This window comes from Delphinapterus leucas, chromosome 1, assembly GCF_059928025.1.
Source record: "Delphinapterus leucas isolate spDelLeu-1000000601 "Yukka" chromosome 1, BTC_Dleu_Yukka2, whole genome shotgun sequence".
Classification (NCBI taxonomy): Eukaryota; Metazoa; Chordata; class Mammalia; order Artiodactyla; family Monodontidae; genus Delphinapterus; species Delphinapterus leucas.
This window is the reverse complement of record NC_143129.1, coordinates 178,050,576-178,064,841: the sequence shown is the minus strand read 5'-3', so window position 1 is coordinate 178,064,841 and position 14,266 is coordinate 178,050,576. Positions and strand designations below refer to the sequence as shown.

The following is a 14,266-nucleotide window of genomic DNA, read 5'->3' as shown; positions in this document are numbered from 1 at the left end:
GACGGCGGAGCTGGAGTGTTTGGTCTGAGCGCATGTTGTGGGACCTTGACTGGGAGTGAACACTTTGCTGATCCCCAAGCTAAGGGGCTCCCACCGCACTGGCCTGTTACACGCTGGTCTGTGTAGGGAAGCTGGGGTTTTAACTGAGGCCATTGGATTCTGGACAAGAGGTGTTTTGCCGCAGGGGCCCGACAGTGGTTGATGTGACTTTGACGAACACGGGGATAGAAGTCCCAGAATGAGCTGGCGTTCCTGCCCCCCTTGCCTGGGGTTCGGTCTGAGGAGCAGACCTGTGGGCTGTGTGAGCTTAATAGGCAAGGTTGCTCTTTCGAGAAACCCTTCTTGAAGAGTGAGAATTTTGATGTCTGGTCAGAGGCCAGAGAATAACGAATAGAATTAGGAGGGGGAGGGAGAGAAAAGTGGTGAGGGGTGGGTATGGGACATGGATGGGGCCTCTGTAGTCAAGGGTAGGACTTGTGAAGCTGTGTTTGCTCTTTGTCAGCAGGAAATCCAAATCTCCTCCCAAAGTGCCCATTGTGATTCAGGACGATAGCCTTCCCACGGGGCCCCCTCCACAGATTCGCATCCTCAAGAGGCCCACCAGCAACGGTGTGGTCAGCAGCCCCAACTCCACCAGCAGGCCAGCCCTTCCCGTCAAGTCCTTAGCACAGCGGGAGGCAGAGTACGCGGAGGCCCGGAAGCGGATCCTGGGCAGTGCCAGCCCCGAGGAGGAGCAAGAGAAACCCATCCTCGACCGGTGAGTGTAGCTGGCAGGGGTGACCTGCCAGCCAGACTTGACCACTCCACCAGGCCACCTTGAGGAGGAGGAGGAGAGTGGGCTTGCTGCCTGCAGAGTAGTGAAAAGCAGGCAGAATCACGGCTGGAACCATTGTGGCTGCAGCTGCCCACCCAGGCTGGTAGGGCTGGTTTGTTGTCTGCACTGGCTCCGGGACTGCTCTGAAAGCTTTGCTGGCATGCTGCCTCTGCAGGCGCCAGGGGCCAGTGTGGCATACAGGGTAAAGGCATGGACTTTGAGTCAAAATCAGCCAGTCTGAGCCCATCTCTGCCACTTAACTTCTTTTTTTTTTTAATATAAATTTATTTATTTATTTATTCATTTATTGGCTGCGTTGGGTCTTCATTGCCGCCCGCGGGCTTTCTCTAGTTGTGGTGAGTGGGGGCCACTCTTAATTGCGGTGCGCGGGCTTCTCATCGCAGCGGCTTCTCTTTGTTGCAGAGCACGGACTCTAGGCATGTGGGCTTCAGTAGTTGTGGCTTGAGGGCTCTACAGCGCAGGCTCAGTAGTTGTGGCGCACGGGCTTAGTTGCTCCGCGGCACGTGGGATCTTCCCGGACCAGGGCTCGAACCTGTGTCCCCTGCATTGACAGGTGGATTCTTAACCACTGCGCTACAGAGGGAAAGTCCCCCTTTGCCACTTAACTTCTGCTTAACTTAGACCTACTTAACCCCTCTGTGCCTAGTCTGAAAAATGGGATAATGATCGTACCTGCCTCGTCCATTTGTTGTGCAATTAAATAAGTGGTGGGTTCTGGATGTTATCTTTTGGGTCTTATAATGGCCCACTGTGATGTTTCTGTGAATTTTCTAAATTCTTGTCTATTCCTGGCATTTTTTTTTTTTGCAGTCCTAGAGGTTGTATTATGTAAGTTTGTCGCCTCCTGGTAAAGCAGTATTTGTTGAAACAGCCTCTTTCTAACTTTGAGACTCCTCCTTGGATGGTGTATTCTGGGACTTGAAGTGCTAATCTGTACCTTATTTCTATGCCTTCATTATTTTGATGGACTTGTTATCTCTCCTGTAAGCCTTCATTTGGCAAAGTAGAAAAAGTTCATTTTCTTTTAGTTTTCCACAGTAATGTGAGTCAACCATTAATCCCATGATTTGGAGAGAAGCAGGAGAGCAGCAGTGGCGGGAGCCAGGTCACTCTGATGAGCTCTTGGTTAGAGGTCTTTACCTTGGCCCGACCTCTGGGGAGTCTGTGCCATGAAGTTCTGTGGAAGATATGCTATCCATGGTCACTGCCTCTGTACAGGATGGGCCCTTGAGCACTTCCTCTGCCTCCGGTGAATGATGGCGAACCAGCCTGTGGGGAAGAGTGCTGCAGGCGCTAGAGGTGAACATGGACCGTCCACCCCACCTGCTCCCAGGGGCTTCCCAGCTTGGAGCTGCACTGAGTCCGCTTGCCAGAGAAGCAGGCTCAGAGAGCCAGAGTTGGCTAATAGCCACTGTGACTTCTGCCCCAGCTGCAGAATTGGTTGATTTTAAGATTTGGGGGCCTCTTTTATACCCTTTTTCAGGCCTCACTCTGATCTTCTTCCCTTCAGGCCAACCAGGATCTCCCAACCTGAAGACAGCAGGCAGCCTAACAATGTGATCAGACAGCCTTTGGGTCCTGATGGATCACAAGGCTTCAAACAGCGCAGATAAACGCGGGCAGGGAAGGATGCCGCCGCCACCGCCGTCACCACCTCCTAGGTCGTCCGCTGCGGGTCGCATTGCCGTGGCAGACAGCTGGACTTGAGCAGAGGGAACGACCTGACTTACTTGCACTGTGATCCCCTTTGCTCCGCCCACTGTGACCTTGAACCCCATGCACTGTGACCTCCCTTTCCCCCCCTTCCCACTGTGATTGGCACTTCTACAAGGGCTGTCCCAAGTCCATGGAAAGGGAAAGGGTGGGGGTTAGAGGAGGGTTGGGGGGACCCACCAAGGACTCAGAGTAGAGTCAGACAGTGCCACTTGGCCGCTTGGGGTGAAGCCAGTGCCAGCAATAACAGTTTATCATGCTCATTAATTTGGGATTTCAAAACACAAATGAGAACTCCCGTCCACCCACCCTCAAGTGCATGTCTTCATCACTTAAAAGCAAGTTCCATTTGAAGATATCCTTTCTTTTTTTTTTTTCTTTCCTATTTTTGTTTGTTTATACGAATATTTGATTTGCAAAAAAAGTACATGGGAGGGGTTTTAGCAGTTTAATGAATTTTTAATTGAGAAAGGGTAGTTTGGTAGTCTACTTAAAAATGTTTCTGGTCAATCCACTAGAAACATTAACCAATAGGATTTTGGTGAGCTTAGCTTCTGTATTCCTACTGCCGCCGAGAAAAGGGGCAGGGCTGTGCAGCCCAGGACAGATGAGCACCCCATGCCTATACCTCCCTCCCCCCAACTAAGTACCAGAGCATCTGGGCCCTACCTGGAGACTGGGCCAGCTCTGCAGGCTCAGAGAGCCTGGGGAGGGTGCCAACCCCTCACCTTTAGTATTTTGGGAGATAGGGAAAGTGAACAGACTTTCCCTTCCAAAACCCCTCAGGGTGGTTCCCTACCAGCTGGGCTTACTACTTCTAGAAGAGGGCAGGGAGTGAGGCTGCACTCCCGGGCTTTAGGAGTGAGGCTGCAAGCCTTGCTCAGTATTTTGCTGTCAGCACAAGGAAAGCCAGGAGAGAGTCTGACTCCAGGACTCTGAGCCTCCTGCCTAGTGTGGTCAGAAGGTAGGTGGGTCTTCCCACTCCAGCAAGGCTTAGAACTCTCAAGGGTCTGTGGAGCACCATCTCTGTTGATGGCATCAGCTCGGTAACTCTACCCGGTACATTTCCCTTGTGAAATCACTACCTTGGGAGCAGACCATTCTGAATAACATTTGGGGAAAGACAAGCTGTGCATTGCAAAGATTGGTAATGACAGACCGGTTCCCCATAGGCCTAGGTTACCCTCGACCCCTTTTTCCAGAGCAAGGGCCTGGAATGAAGGCAGTTTCCCCTCGGTCTTTGGAGCCTGGAGATTTGCTTTGGCTCTTTGAGGTGGAAGAGGCTTAGGGGGCCCAGCCCAGAGCAGCTGTGTGTGTACAATCTGGTCCCTCTCAGGCTGTCCGATCTCTTCCGTTGCACTTCGCCTTATATCCCTCAGCCAGCCAGACGGCCTCCTTGCTCAGCAGATGAGTTTTGGAGTGGTTGGTGTGACATTTGTGATTAGGGCAGCTCGCAGTGGCCAAGGTGGCAAGCTAGGTCTTGCAGGCTCGCTCCACCTTTGGTTTGCTGGCTCTCAGCCTTGCCCTGTGGGGATGTCAGCCGGGCCCAGCAAGCCTTGGCCCACTACATCTTCCCATTAGGAGGAAAGGTCAGCTGTTGGTTAAGTCAGTAACTAGTCCATAGCACAGGCTTATAACTGCGTGAAGCCAGGATATTGTCCGTGAGCAGAGGTGGAACAAAGCTTCAGTCAGTAAGAACCCGCAGAACATTGAATGGTGCCCACATTGCTGTTCTGAGGGGAAGTGACCTCCAGGAGTGGGCAAGGGAGAAGGTTGCTGCTGTCTTTACAGTTCCACTGCCCTGACCAAGTTTCCGCATTCTAAACAGATAGTGTCCATCCCTCATGTAATAGTGGTTTCTGGCCCAAGATGAGACTGTCCTTTTCAGTTGGAGAAGGTACAGAGGTAGGCCAGGTGGGAAGGCCAGAAGTGCTGGTTGCTCAGCTGTCGGGACCACCTGTTCTTGCTGCCCTCCTCTAGTGGGAGCCAAGGGGAGGCTGGCCGATGGGTGTCTGTGGATCAAGGATGTAGTAGGGACTGATGCTCCCACCTCCCTGCGGCCAAAGATGGGGCTCTGCCCGCTGTGTGCCTGCCACCACCCACCAGCGGTCATGTCCTGGCTTCCCAGATGGAGAGGTGACAGGCAACATTTTAAAGAGAAAGAAATGAAAACAGGAAACTATTGTGTTGGGGGGAGGTGGGAGGGAAGATGAGAGAACGGTTTGGATTTTGTGTGTGTGTTTGTGGTTGTTTTGGGGTTTTTTTGGGGGGGGTAGTTGTCTGTAACTTTCCTTAAGTGCTTTTTTTTTTTTTTTTTTTTTTTTTTTAATTTTTTAAAAGTAAGCTGCAGGCTTTGGCTTGGAAAACCCCAGGGGAGTTGGGGGCAGAAACCTGAGGCTGCTGCCCCTTTATCTGCCTTCATGGTACTGTCCCCTTCCCCCAGCTCCTCCCTGACTCCGTGAGCCAGGCCTCAGACCTTCCAGCTAACTGCTTCCCATGAGCCACTACTCTGATGTCAGCCTATAACCAAAGGAGCTGGGGGTCTGGGCCTGGTGACCAACCCTTCTCCGCCCACTCAGTCAGGGTGCTCCCCACCTGCAGGCAGGAGGCAACACCCTATCTGCTACCATCAGCCCCTTCCAGAGCCCACTGCCTCACCCCACCCTGTCTAGCCCAGCCGTACCCTGCTCTGCCCCATCTGGGGATGCTCTGCTCAGGGATGGGCCGGCAGGGCTGCCCCAGCCTCCCTGGTAGGCAGAGACTCTGGAAACCTCTGGGGTCCTGTTTTCGGCCATGTGATCCCAGGGGTGCATATGGGCCCCTTGGGTATCTGAACAGAAGGGCATGGGAGGGAGGGCCGCACCCCTGCAGTCCTGCTCTGCTGGTCTAGCGGGTAGCTGCCCACCCTACCCCACCCCGCACTGCGGGCTCCTGAGTTGGCAGATTAAGCATTTTATAAATTGTATTTTAAATACATGTTTTAAACTTGTCAGAACCTTGTCCTCATTTCAGTTTCTGGCCTCCTAACCTCTTGCTGTGGCTGCTTGTTTAACCACTGGGAAGCTATCTCTGCTCAGTCCTAGGGAGGGGCTCTCGCTTTGAGTAATAGGACTGGGGTGGTGTATGGATTGGGGCCACGGACCCACATGCTTAGGCTCCAAGGGAAGGGCACCCCTGGGCCCTGGCCCTCTGTTGGTGAGAGCATGGCTGAGGCCCCTCCTGCCCTTCCACAGTGTCTGTCCGTTTTAGGGGCCAGGGTCTTTCCCAGGTACTTCCCTTATGTTCACCATTCCCTTCAAGCAAGTGGGAAAGAGAATTCCTGCCCTTATGGGACTCCTAGTCCAAGGCGTGGAGACACCCATCTGAGAATAGTCCCAGCTCTGTGCTTTGAGAGTGCACAGGAGGTCAAGACTTTGAACCCAGGGCCACCTCTAGCAGGACTCCTGACTCTCGGCGGTGTTTTGAGGCGAGCCTTGCTTCAGGGGCTCCGAAGCCTGAGGGAGGCTGAGGCCCTCCGCTCTGAGAGCCGAGTGGAAGGGTGAAAACCTGGGGCCTTCCCTGGCACCAGGCACAGAGGCTGAGGTTCTTGTTGTTTATTGGCTTAGCAGGCCACAAAAGCAAAATCCAGCAGCAGTCCCTGCCTGATGACCCGTCCGTCTGCAGGCCCTGATTGCTAAGCTGCCCAGAGTTAGGACTCCGCAGGGTCAGTGGGTTCGAGCCGGCACAGAACTGAGCCACTTTCGGCTGTCAGAGCTGGGTTCCCTAGGGAGAGAGGTGGAAGAGAAGGGTGGGAGGAAGTGAGCCACCCCATGTGCCCAAGGGGAGAGGAGTCCTTCCCAGGGAGGTGATGGGGCCAGCAGTCGGGCTCAGAGGCCTGATTCCAAGTCCAGTGTTCTTTTATCCCAGGATGCCTGGAAGAGGACTGCTGCAGGGGAAGCTTCCCTCCACCCAGCTGCTAAGCCTGTTTCCTACTACTCCTAACATGGAATCAGACTCAGGCAAAGGACTTAAACCCCCTGCATGAGAAAGGCAGGTAGTGCTACCGAGTCCCGGGCACAGAAAGGCGTAAGTACCCTGACTTAGGAACAATCTACCTGGGACACAGACTCTCAAAGGTTAGTTTCTTCCCCCTTCCATCCTTTCCCCTTTTTCCTCCCTGGAACAACAGTCTGTGAGGCATCTCTTGGAAGGATGGATTCCCCTTGGGTTAGGCCAGGGACTTCATAAGGAAGGAGGTGGATGGGCCTGGGCTGCAGTCCCTGCCCTCTGGGTACCCACCTGCTTCCTTGAGATCTAGTCTGGAAGAAGAGGCTACGGGTGTCAGGGCCCAGGCTGGTGGGAGTACACAGCTCCAGCATGTAGTGGCTGCCCTGCTTCCGGCGGACCGTATTGTCCAGCCTCGGGCAGAGCGGGATGCAAGGCACCTGGGCATAGGGGCTTTGCAGGTTGGCAACTGGCAAAGGTGGCAGAGGCAGGAGAGGGGAATGTTTCAGAGCACGTCCAGTGCTGGGAGGCAGGCAGACCCATGTGAAATCCCAGCTTTGCCACGTAACGACTTGGGTGGGTTTGGGCAAGTAACTTAACCTCTCTGAGCCTCTGCATAAGCTGGAGCTGGTGGTGGCATCCGCCTCAGAGTTGATGAGGGCTAAAGGGTGATGCGTGCAAAGCACTCAGCTAAATGCTGAGGACAGTGTAAGGGCTGGTACTGCTTAAAAAGGAGCACATGGCTTTGGGATGAGTCCTGGCAGAGTCTGATAGGCACACTCTAAAGACTCTAGAAAGCTTCTAGCCCATCACTTGGCACACAGTAGAAGTCTGCTATTACGGGAAGGTAACCTTGCCCAGAGAAAAGAGCACAGCTTTTAGAGTCAGACCTGGGTATAATCTCCCCTTTCTGACACATGCTAGCTGTGGGACCTTGGGCAAGTTGCTTAAACTTCAGTTTTCTCATCGTGAATACGTGGGGTAAGTATGTGATTATGAGGATTAAATTCTAGCATGTCTGCAAAGGGCTTAGCATAGTGAGTGACCCCAGAGGGTGCTCAATAAATGATGAGGTGGGATTGCTAAGCACTCTTCCTTCTCAGTCCAGGCTCTTGGGACCAACCTGTGCTCAGGGCTAAGGCTCAGGGGAAAGGGTGTGCGGAAGGCTGGAGATGGGTGGTGATTATCAGCCAGCTGGCTGATGCCACACAGTTAAGCCCGAAGTGGGAAACCATGTCTCAGCTCCTGGGCCTGGCTGTGTGGCACCCAGGGCCCTCACCATAGTTCTGCTGCTTCAGCTGGCTCAGGATCCTGAGGGCTCTTCGCTCTGGGACTTCCAGGGTGTCTGCCTGCTGCGGGTTGTAGGGAAGCTTCTTCTGGGACTGCAGCCGGCCAATGGCCGGTTCCATCTCTCGGGCCTTACAGGTGCCTTCCTTCAGCTTCTTCTGGTAATAGCTGGGGAGGCAGTGCCACCCAGCTCAGCCCGGCCGTGTTTAATTCACCCTTCTCCTCCCTCACTCTTTCTGAGCCCCTGTTCTGTCAGGCCAGCTCAGGAGCAGGGCCACAAGAGATCTGGGTTTTAGTCCTGGCTCAACCATTAACTTCCTGTAACTGTGGGCGAGTCACTGCTCTGCTCTGGGTCTCGGTCACCCCTATAAAGTGGGGGGAAATGGTTATCTCTGCCAGTCATTGGAAGTCACTTGACTTCTCTAAGCAGATCAGTCAGCGTTTTTTATAGGGTTAAAAACAAAGATTAAATAACAAGACCCATTAAGCATTCAGCAAATTGACTCAAGGAAAGAGCTTGGTAAATGTTGCCCATGATTTCTATCACTGGTATTTTTACGTAGATGTGCAAGTGCTTTGTAAGCCAGCTGTGCAGTTAACTCCTCCTCATCTTCCAGATCGCAGTTTAAAGGCCATCTCTTCCAGAAAGTCTTCTCTCCTCCAATAGACGGGTTAGGCTCCCACTATAGGCCCCCTGACAACTTGTACTTAACCCTATCACAGCCCACTTAATACTCTTAACTCATCACTACTTGCCTTTTCCCCACTAGACTGCAGCACCATTCATTCATTCATTCAAATATTTATTGAGTGTTTACTGTGTGCTGGCCACTCACCTAAATGCTTGGGAAAGAGCAGTGCAGGAGATATTCATATAAGGTCCTTGTGTCATCTCTCAGCCCCACCTCTTAGTCCAGCCACTGTCACAGCAACCACTTCTACGTGGGCCTCAACCAGCTCTGCACAGGGACAACCTGGCCCAGTCTCACCTCAGATCTTACCTCTTGCTGCTTGCTCCAGAGCCTCTCTGACACATATGCGCCCCAGAAGTGCAGGGGAGTTAAACACCTGTGTGGGGCACCCTTGACAAAGGAACCAGCAGCTGAGGTATACAGGCTCCTGTCTCTTCCCCTGATGGTTCTGAGCCACCATTCATAGTCTCAGAAGATCCTGGGGATGGCTGACTCAGTAGCACATCATTGTATTGGCTCCTCCTCCTTCTGTGTTCATGTCCCTTCCCTCACTTCTGCTCCCTGGTATCACTTTTTAAATCAACTACCTAGGCACATATCTAGTGGGAGAGTCGGACCATGAACAAGTAAATTATGGTACCATGTGGGGAGTGATGGGTGTTCTGAGGGAAAGTAAAAGCTGAGTAGGAGGTAGTGATGAGCTATTTTGTCCATAGTGGTCAGTGAAAGTCTCGAGGTGGTGGCATTTGAGCAAAATGAGGGAAGGAAGCAAGCTAAGTGGATATCGGGAAGAAGCCTCTTTCAGGCAGAGGGAATGGCTTGTGAAAAGGCCAGGAGGTGCGAAAGAGCTTGGTGAGCTCTAAGAAGAGAGGTGCTAGAGCTTGTGTGTGAGGGAGAAGGGGGTAGAAATGGGCAGCAAGATGGGAGGGCCAGACTACCTGAGACTTTGTAGACAGTGATGAAGGCTAGGCATGCTACTCAGAGTGTTAGGAAGCCCTTAGGGCTTAAGCAGGTGGTTCTGCTAGGACCTCTGCCTATCCCTGAAGCCTGGAATTTTGGGTTTTAATGAGCTTCACACAGAGAAAATAGAAAATGAATACCAGAGCCCTCAAATGGAGATTGGATCTAGACCCCTGTGTAAAATTAGAACCTGAAAAGACAGCATCCTGAGTAAAAAGATGGACTAGGAAATAACTTCACCCCACAGGGGCCAACAGGACATAAGCAGAGTGTGTGCAACTTTCTCAGTCGCAATTTTAAAGGAAATTGCTCTCTACTTCCTCTCCTTCCCCTTCTTGTGGGCTTGAATTTAGATGTGTTGCTGGTAAATTGGCTTAGGATTGACCTAGGGAATGGTGGAAGAATAAGTGGGAAAGAAACTGGGTGCTTGAGCAACCTTGCCTTCCTGCCTGCTTCCTCCAAGCCATCAATATGAGAGAAATAAACTATATTGTTTGAACTGTAGTACATTGGGGTCTATTCCTTAATGAATACACTAATCTAGAATTCTGTACCTAGCTAAATTATTCAGTAAGTGTGGTGGTAGAATAAACACTTTTGTAGACATACAAAATCTCAAAACTCATGCCTCCCATTCATCCTTTCTCAAGAAGGTACTGGAGGGCATGTTCTTCCAAAATGAGGGCATAAACCAAAAAGAAAAGGAAGATATACATACAGAAAATAAGAGGTCTAACACAGGAGAAAGACAAAAGTTAAAGGAAGATGGTGAAGGGAGATCCCACAATGGCAGTGCAACTGCCATAGAGGACAACCAGTTTAGATTGGATCACTATAGCTTAAAAGACAGAAATTTCAAGGGCTGGCATTCCCATATCTGTCGCTGAATTACTGCCTTTCTAACCCCAAAAAGCTACTGGTGAAACATGCTCCCGTTATTATTTTTTTTAAGCAAATCAAACCAAGAAAGAGTAAGCAAATCAAGGAAAAGTAAGACATGTGATCCAGTAGACAGAATTCCAATCAGAGGGAAGGAAGAAAGAATTCCTAGGATGACAGCAGACTCCCAAGATGACGGCTCTGCAGCATGCCTAAGAAGAAATTAATCCAAAAATGAGAAAAATTGAATTATTTAGAAAATGCCTCCAAGAAAAAGAAGCTCTAGGAAGGTACAAGAATTGTCAGTGAGTACAAAGAAAAAAAAAAAAAGGCAATTGTCAACTTTTAGGAAATGAAAAAATAAGAAAGGAAATGAAATCATTATATAAAAAATGCTCAGCTATGAATAATTGTGTAGCCATAATATTAGAAACCCCAAATATTTAGTAAAAAAATGATAATATATTTGAATGGGGAAGGAGGAGCTGAGGGGATAGTTGTATCAGACAGCTAAATTCTTACCATAACAAGAAGTCAGTAGATACAAGTCTAAAAATCATTAACCAAAATATTGTAGTACATCCATATTATGTAGAAGTAACTGCCAGAAATACTCAAGAAAGAAAGCCTGGAGAGGGTGTGGAGAAAAGGGAACCCCGCTACGTTATTGGTGGGAATGTAAATTGGCACAAACCACTATGAAAGACAGTATGGAGGTTCTTTTAAAAACTAAAAATAGAGTTACCATATGATCTAGCAATCCCACTCCTGGGCATATATCTGGAAAAGCTGAAAATTCTAATTCAAAAAGATACGTGCACTCCAATGTTCATGGCAGAACTATTTACAATAGCCAAGACATGGAAGCAACCCAGATGTCCATCAACAGATGACTGGATAAAGATGATAAAATATAAAATGGAATAAAAAAAGAATGAAATAATGCCTTTTGCAGCAACATGGATGGACCTAGAGATTATCATACTAAGTGAAGTCAGAGAAAAGACAAATATCATATGATATCACCTGTATGTGGAAAATTAAAAAATGATATAAATGAACTTATTTACAAAACAGAAATAAACTCACAGACATAGAAAACAAACTAATTGGTACCAAAGGGGTAAGTGGGGGGGTGATAAATTAGGACTTTGGGTTAAGATATACACACTACTATATAGAAAATAGATAAACAACAAGGACCTACTGTATAGCACAGGGAAATATATTCAATATCTTGTAATAACCTATAATGGAAAAGAACCTGAAAAAGAACATATGTATATATGTAACTGAATCACTTTGCTGTACACCTGAAGCATTGTAAATCAACTGTACTTCAATTAAACAAAACAAAAGAGCCTCCCCACAAAGAAAATAAGGTCCAAGCGGCTTCACTGTAAGTTCTGTCAAACCTTTAGAGGAGACTGAATACCAAGATTTCATGCACTCTTTCAGGACATGAGAACACGTAACTCATTTTATGATGCCAGCATTATACTAATAGGAACACTAGGTATCACCCAAAAAGCAAGTTAACGACCAATATATCCTTTGAACGTAGGTGCCAAAATTCTTAACAAAATAGCAGGTTGAATCCAGTAATATATTAAAAGGATAATACATTACAACTAAGTGGAGTTTTTCCAGAGAATGCAGTTAGTTTACATTGAGAAATCAGTTTTATCTACTATAGTAACAGAATGTAAGAGAAAAACCTTATAATCATCTCAAGATGCAGAAAAAGAATTTGACAAAATTCAACTCCCATTCATAATAAAAACTCTCAGCAAACTAGAAATGGAAAGGAACTTCCTCAACGTGATAGAAGTATCTACGAAAATCCTACAGCTAAAATCAAGCTTAATGGCGAAAGATTGATTGTTTCCCCCATGATCAGGAGCGAGGCAAAAATGTTTGCTGTCATCACTTTTGTTTTACTTAAGGTCTTAGCCAGTGCAATAAAACAAGCAAAAGGAATAAATGCTAATGGATTGGAAAGGAAGAAGTAAAGCTGTCTTTATTCACAGATGACATCATTGTGTGTGTAAAAATCTTAAGAAATCTATTATAAAAAGCTACCAGCACTAATAAGTGAATTTAGCAAGGTCATAGGATACAGGATCAATATACAACAATAAACTATACTTCTATAATACCAGCAATGAGCAATAGGAAAATGGAAACATCTACAACAGTATAAAATATGAAATACTTATGGATATATATATATATATATTTTTTTTTAAACTTCTTAACCATGAACTCTCATGCTTTGCAGAGGTCTAAACTCTCAGCACCTTATCACTACTTATGGATATATTCAACAAAATATGTAAAAGATCTATATCTTGAAAACTACAAAATCCTGCTGAAATTAGAGACCTAAATAAGTGAAGAGTTATACCATGTTCATGGACTGAAAGACTTGTTATTATTAAGATGTCATTTCTCCCAAAATGAACATATAGATTCAATGCAATCCCAACAAAATACCAGCAGGCTCTTTTATAGAGATTGACAAACTGATCCTAAAATTTATATAGAAATGCAAAGGACCTAGAATAGAACAGGATCTAGAACTCTTTGAAAAAGAACAAGTTGGAGGACTTACTCTACCTGATTTGAATACTTACTATAAAGCTGTAGTAATCAAGACGTATGTGGTATTTGCAGAAATATAGACACAGGAAGAGAATAAGGAATCCAGAGGTAAACCCAAGTGTATATGGTTAATTAATTTGGGGGGGGGGACTTTCTATTTATAGTGTATTTTTTTTCTTAACTAAGGTTTTTTTGATAGAGTTTTTTAGATTCACAGAAAATTGAGTGGAAAGTACAGACAGTTCCCATTTACCCGCTGCCCTTCCCCCACACACACACCCACAGACTCCCCCATGATCAACATCCCCCACCAGAGTGGTACATTTGTTACAAGTGATGAACTTACACTGACGTATCATTATTACCATAAGGCCATAGTTTACCTTAGGATTCGCTCATAGTGTTGTACGTTGTATGAGTTGTGACAAATGTGAAATGACATGTATCTACCATTATGGTAATACAGAATAGTTCCATTGCTCTAAAAATCTGTGCTCCACTTCCCTCCCTCTCCCCTCACTCCAGTAAGCACTGATCTTTTTACTGTCTCCATTGTTTTGTCTTTTCCAGAATGTCACATAGTTGGAACTGTAAAGTATGTAGCCTTTTCAGATCAGTTTTTTTCACGTAGCAATATGCATTTAAGTTTCCTCTGTCTTTTCATGGTTTGATGGCTCTTATTAGTGCTGAATGTTCCACTATGTAGGTGTAGCACAGTTAATTTTGTGTGGACTAAGTTTTCAGTTCTTTTGGGTAAATACCAAGGAGCAAAATTGCTGGATCATATTGTAAGAGTTTGTTTAGTTTTGCAAGAAACCACCAAACTGGAACTTCACTGATGGTACAGTGGTTAAGAATCCGCCTGCCAGTGCAGGGGACACGGGTTCGATCCCTGGTCCGGGAAGATCCCACATGCTGCAGAGCAACTAAGCCTGTGCGCCACAACTACTGAGCCTGTGCTCTGCCTGCATGCCACAACTACTAAAACCCACGCACCTAGAGCCCAAGCTCCACAACAAGAGAAGCCACCGCAATGAGAAGCCCACACACCACAACTAGAGAGAGCCCATGCACAGCAACGAAGACCCAAAGACGAAGACCCAATGCAGACAAAAATAAATTAATTAATGAATTTAAAAAAAAAAACCACCAAACCGTCTTCCAAAGTGGCTGTACCATTTTGCATTCCCACCAGAAATGAAACGAGTTCCTTTTTTTAAATAGATAGATTTATTTTTTAAATTTATTTATTTTTGCTGCATTGGGTCTTGCATGTTTATGTATGTATATGTGTGTATATATATATATATAT

At 47.4% G+C, this 14,266-nt stretch overlaps 2 protein-coding genes across 8 annotated transcripts in view; one reads left to right on the top strand and one right to left on the bottom strand.

The window, feature by feature from the left end:
• The window catches only part of SZRD1 (SUZ RNA binding domain containing 1), a 30,902-nt gene extending 20,927 nt beyond the window's left edge, over positions 1–9,975 (top strand). For 3 of the 6 annotated variants that reach the window (XM_022598342.3, XM_022598340.3, XM_089900369.1), the window contains 2 exons: positions 503–757; positions 2,346–9,975. In XM_022598342.3, the coding sequence (XP_022454050.1) occupies positions 503–757; positions 2,346–2,448 (358 nt within the window). In that variant the 3' untranslated portion in view covers positions 2,449–9,975. The remainder of the gene's footprint in view (positions 1–502; positions 758–2,345) is intronic. The other 3 variants (XM_022598344.3, XM_022598341.3, XM_089900356.1) reach the window with 1 other exon arrangement.
• Positions 6,079–14,266, bottom strand: part of SPATA21 (spermatogenesis associated 21) — a 24,832-nt gene continuing 16,644 nt past the window's right edge. Inside the window, exons 8-11 of one of the 2 annotated variants that reach the window (XM_089900397.1) lie at positions 7,812–7,987; positions 7,334–7,384; positions 6,827–6,983; positions 6,079–6,310 (exon numbers count right to left, since the gene is read on the bottom strand). In XM_089900397.1, the coding sequence (XP_089756523.1) occupies positions 6,253–6,310; positions 6,827–6,983; positions 7,334–7,384; positions 7,812–7,987 (442 nt within the window). In that variant the 3' untranslated portion in view covers positions 6,079–6,252. The other variant, XM_089900388.1, reaches the window with a different exon arrangement.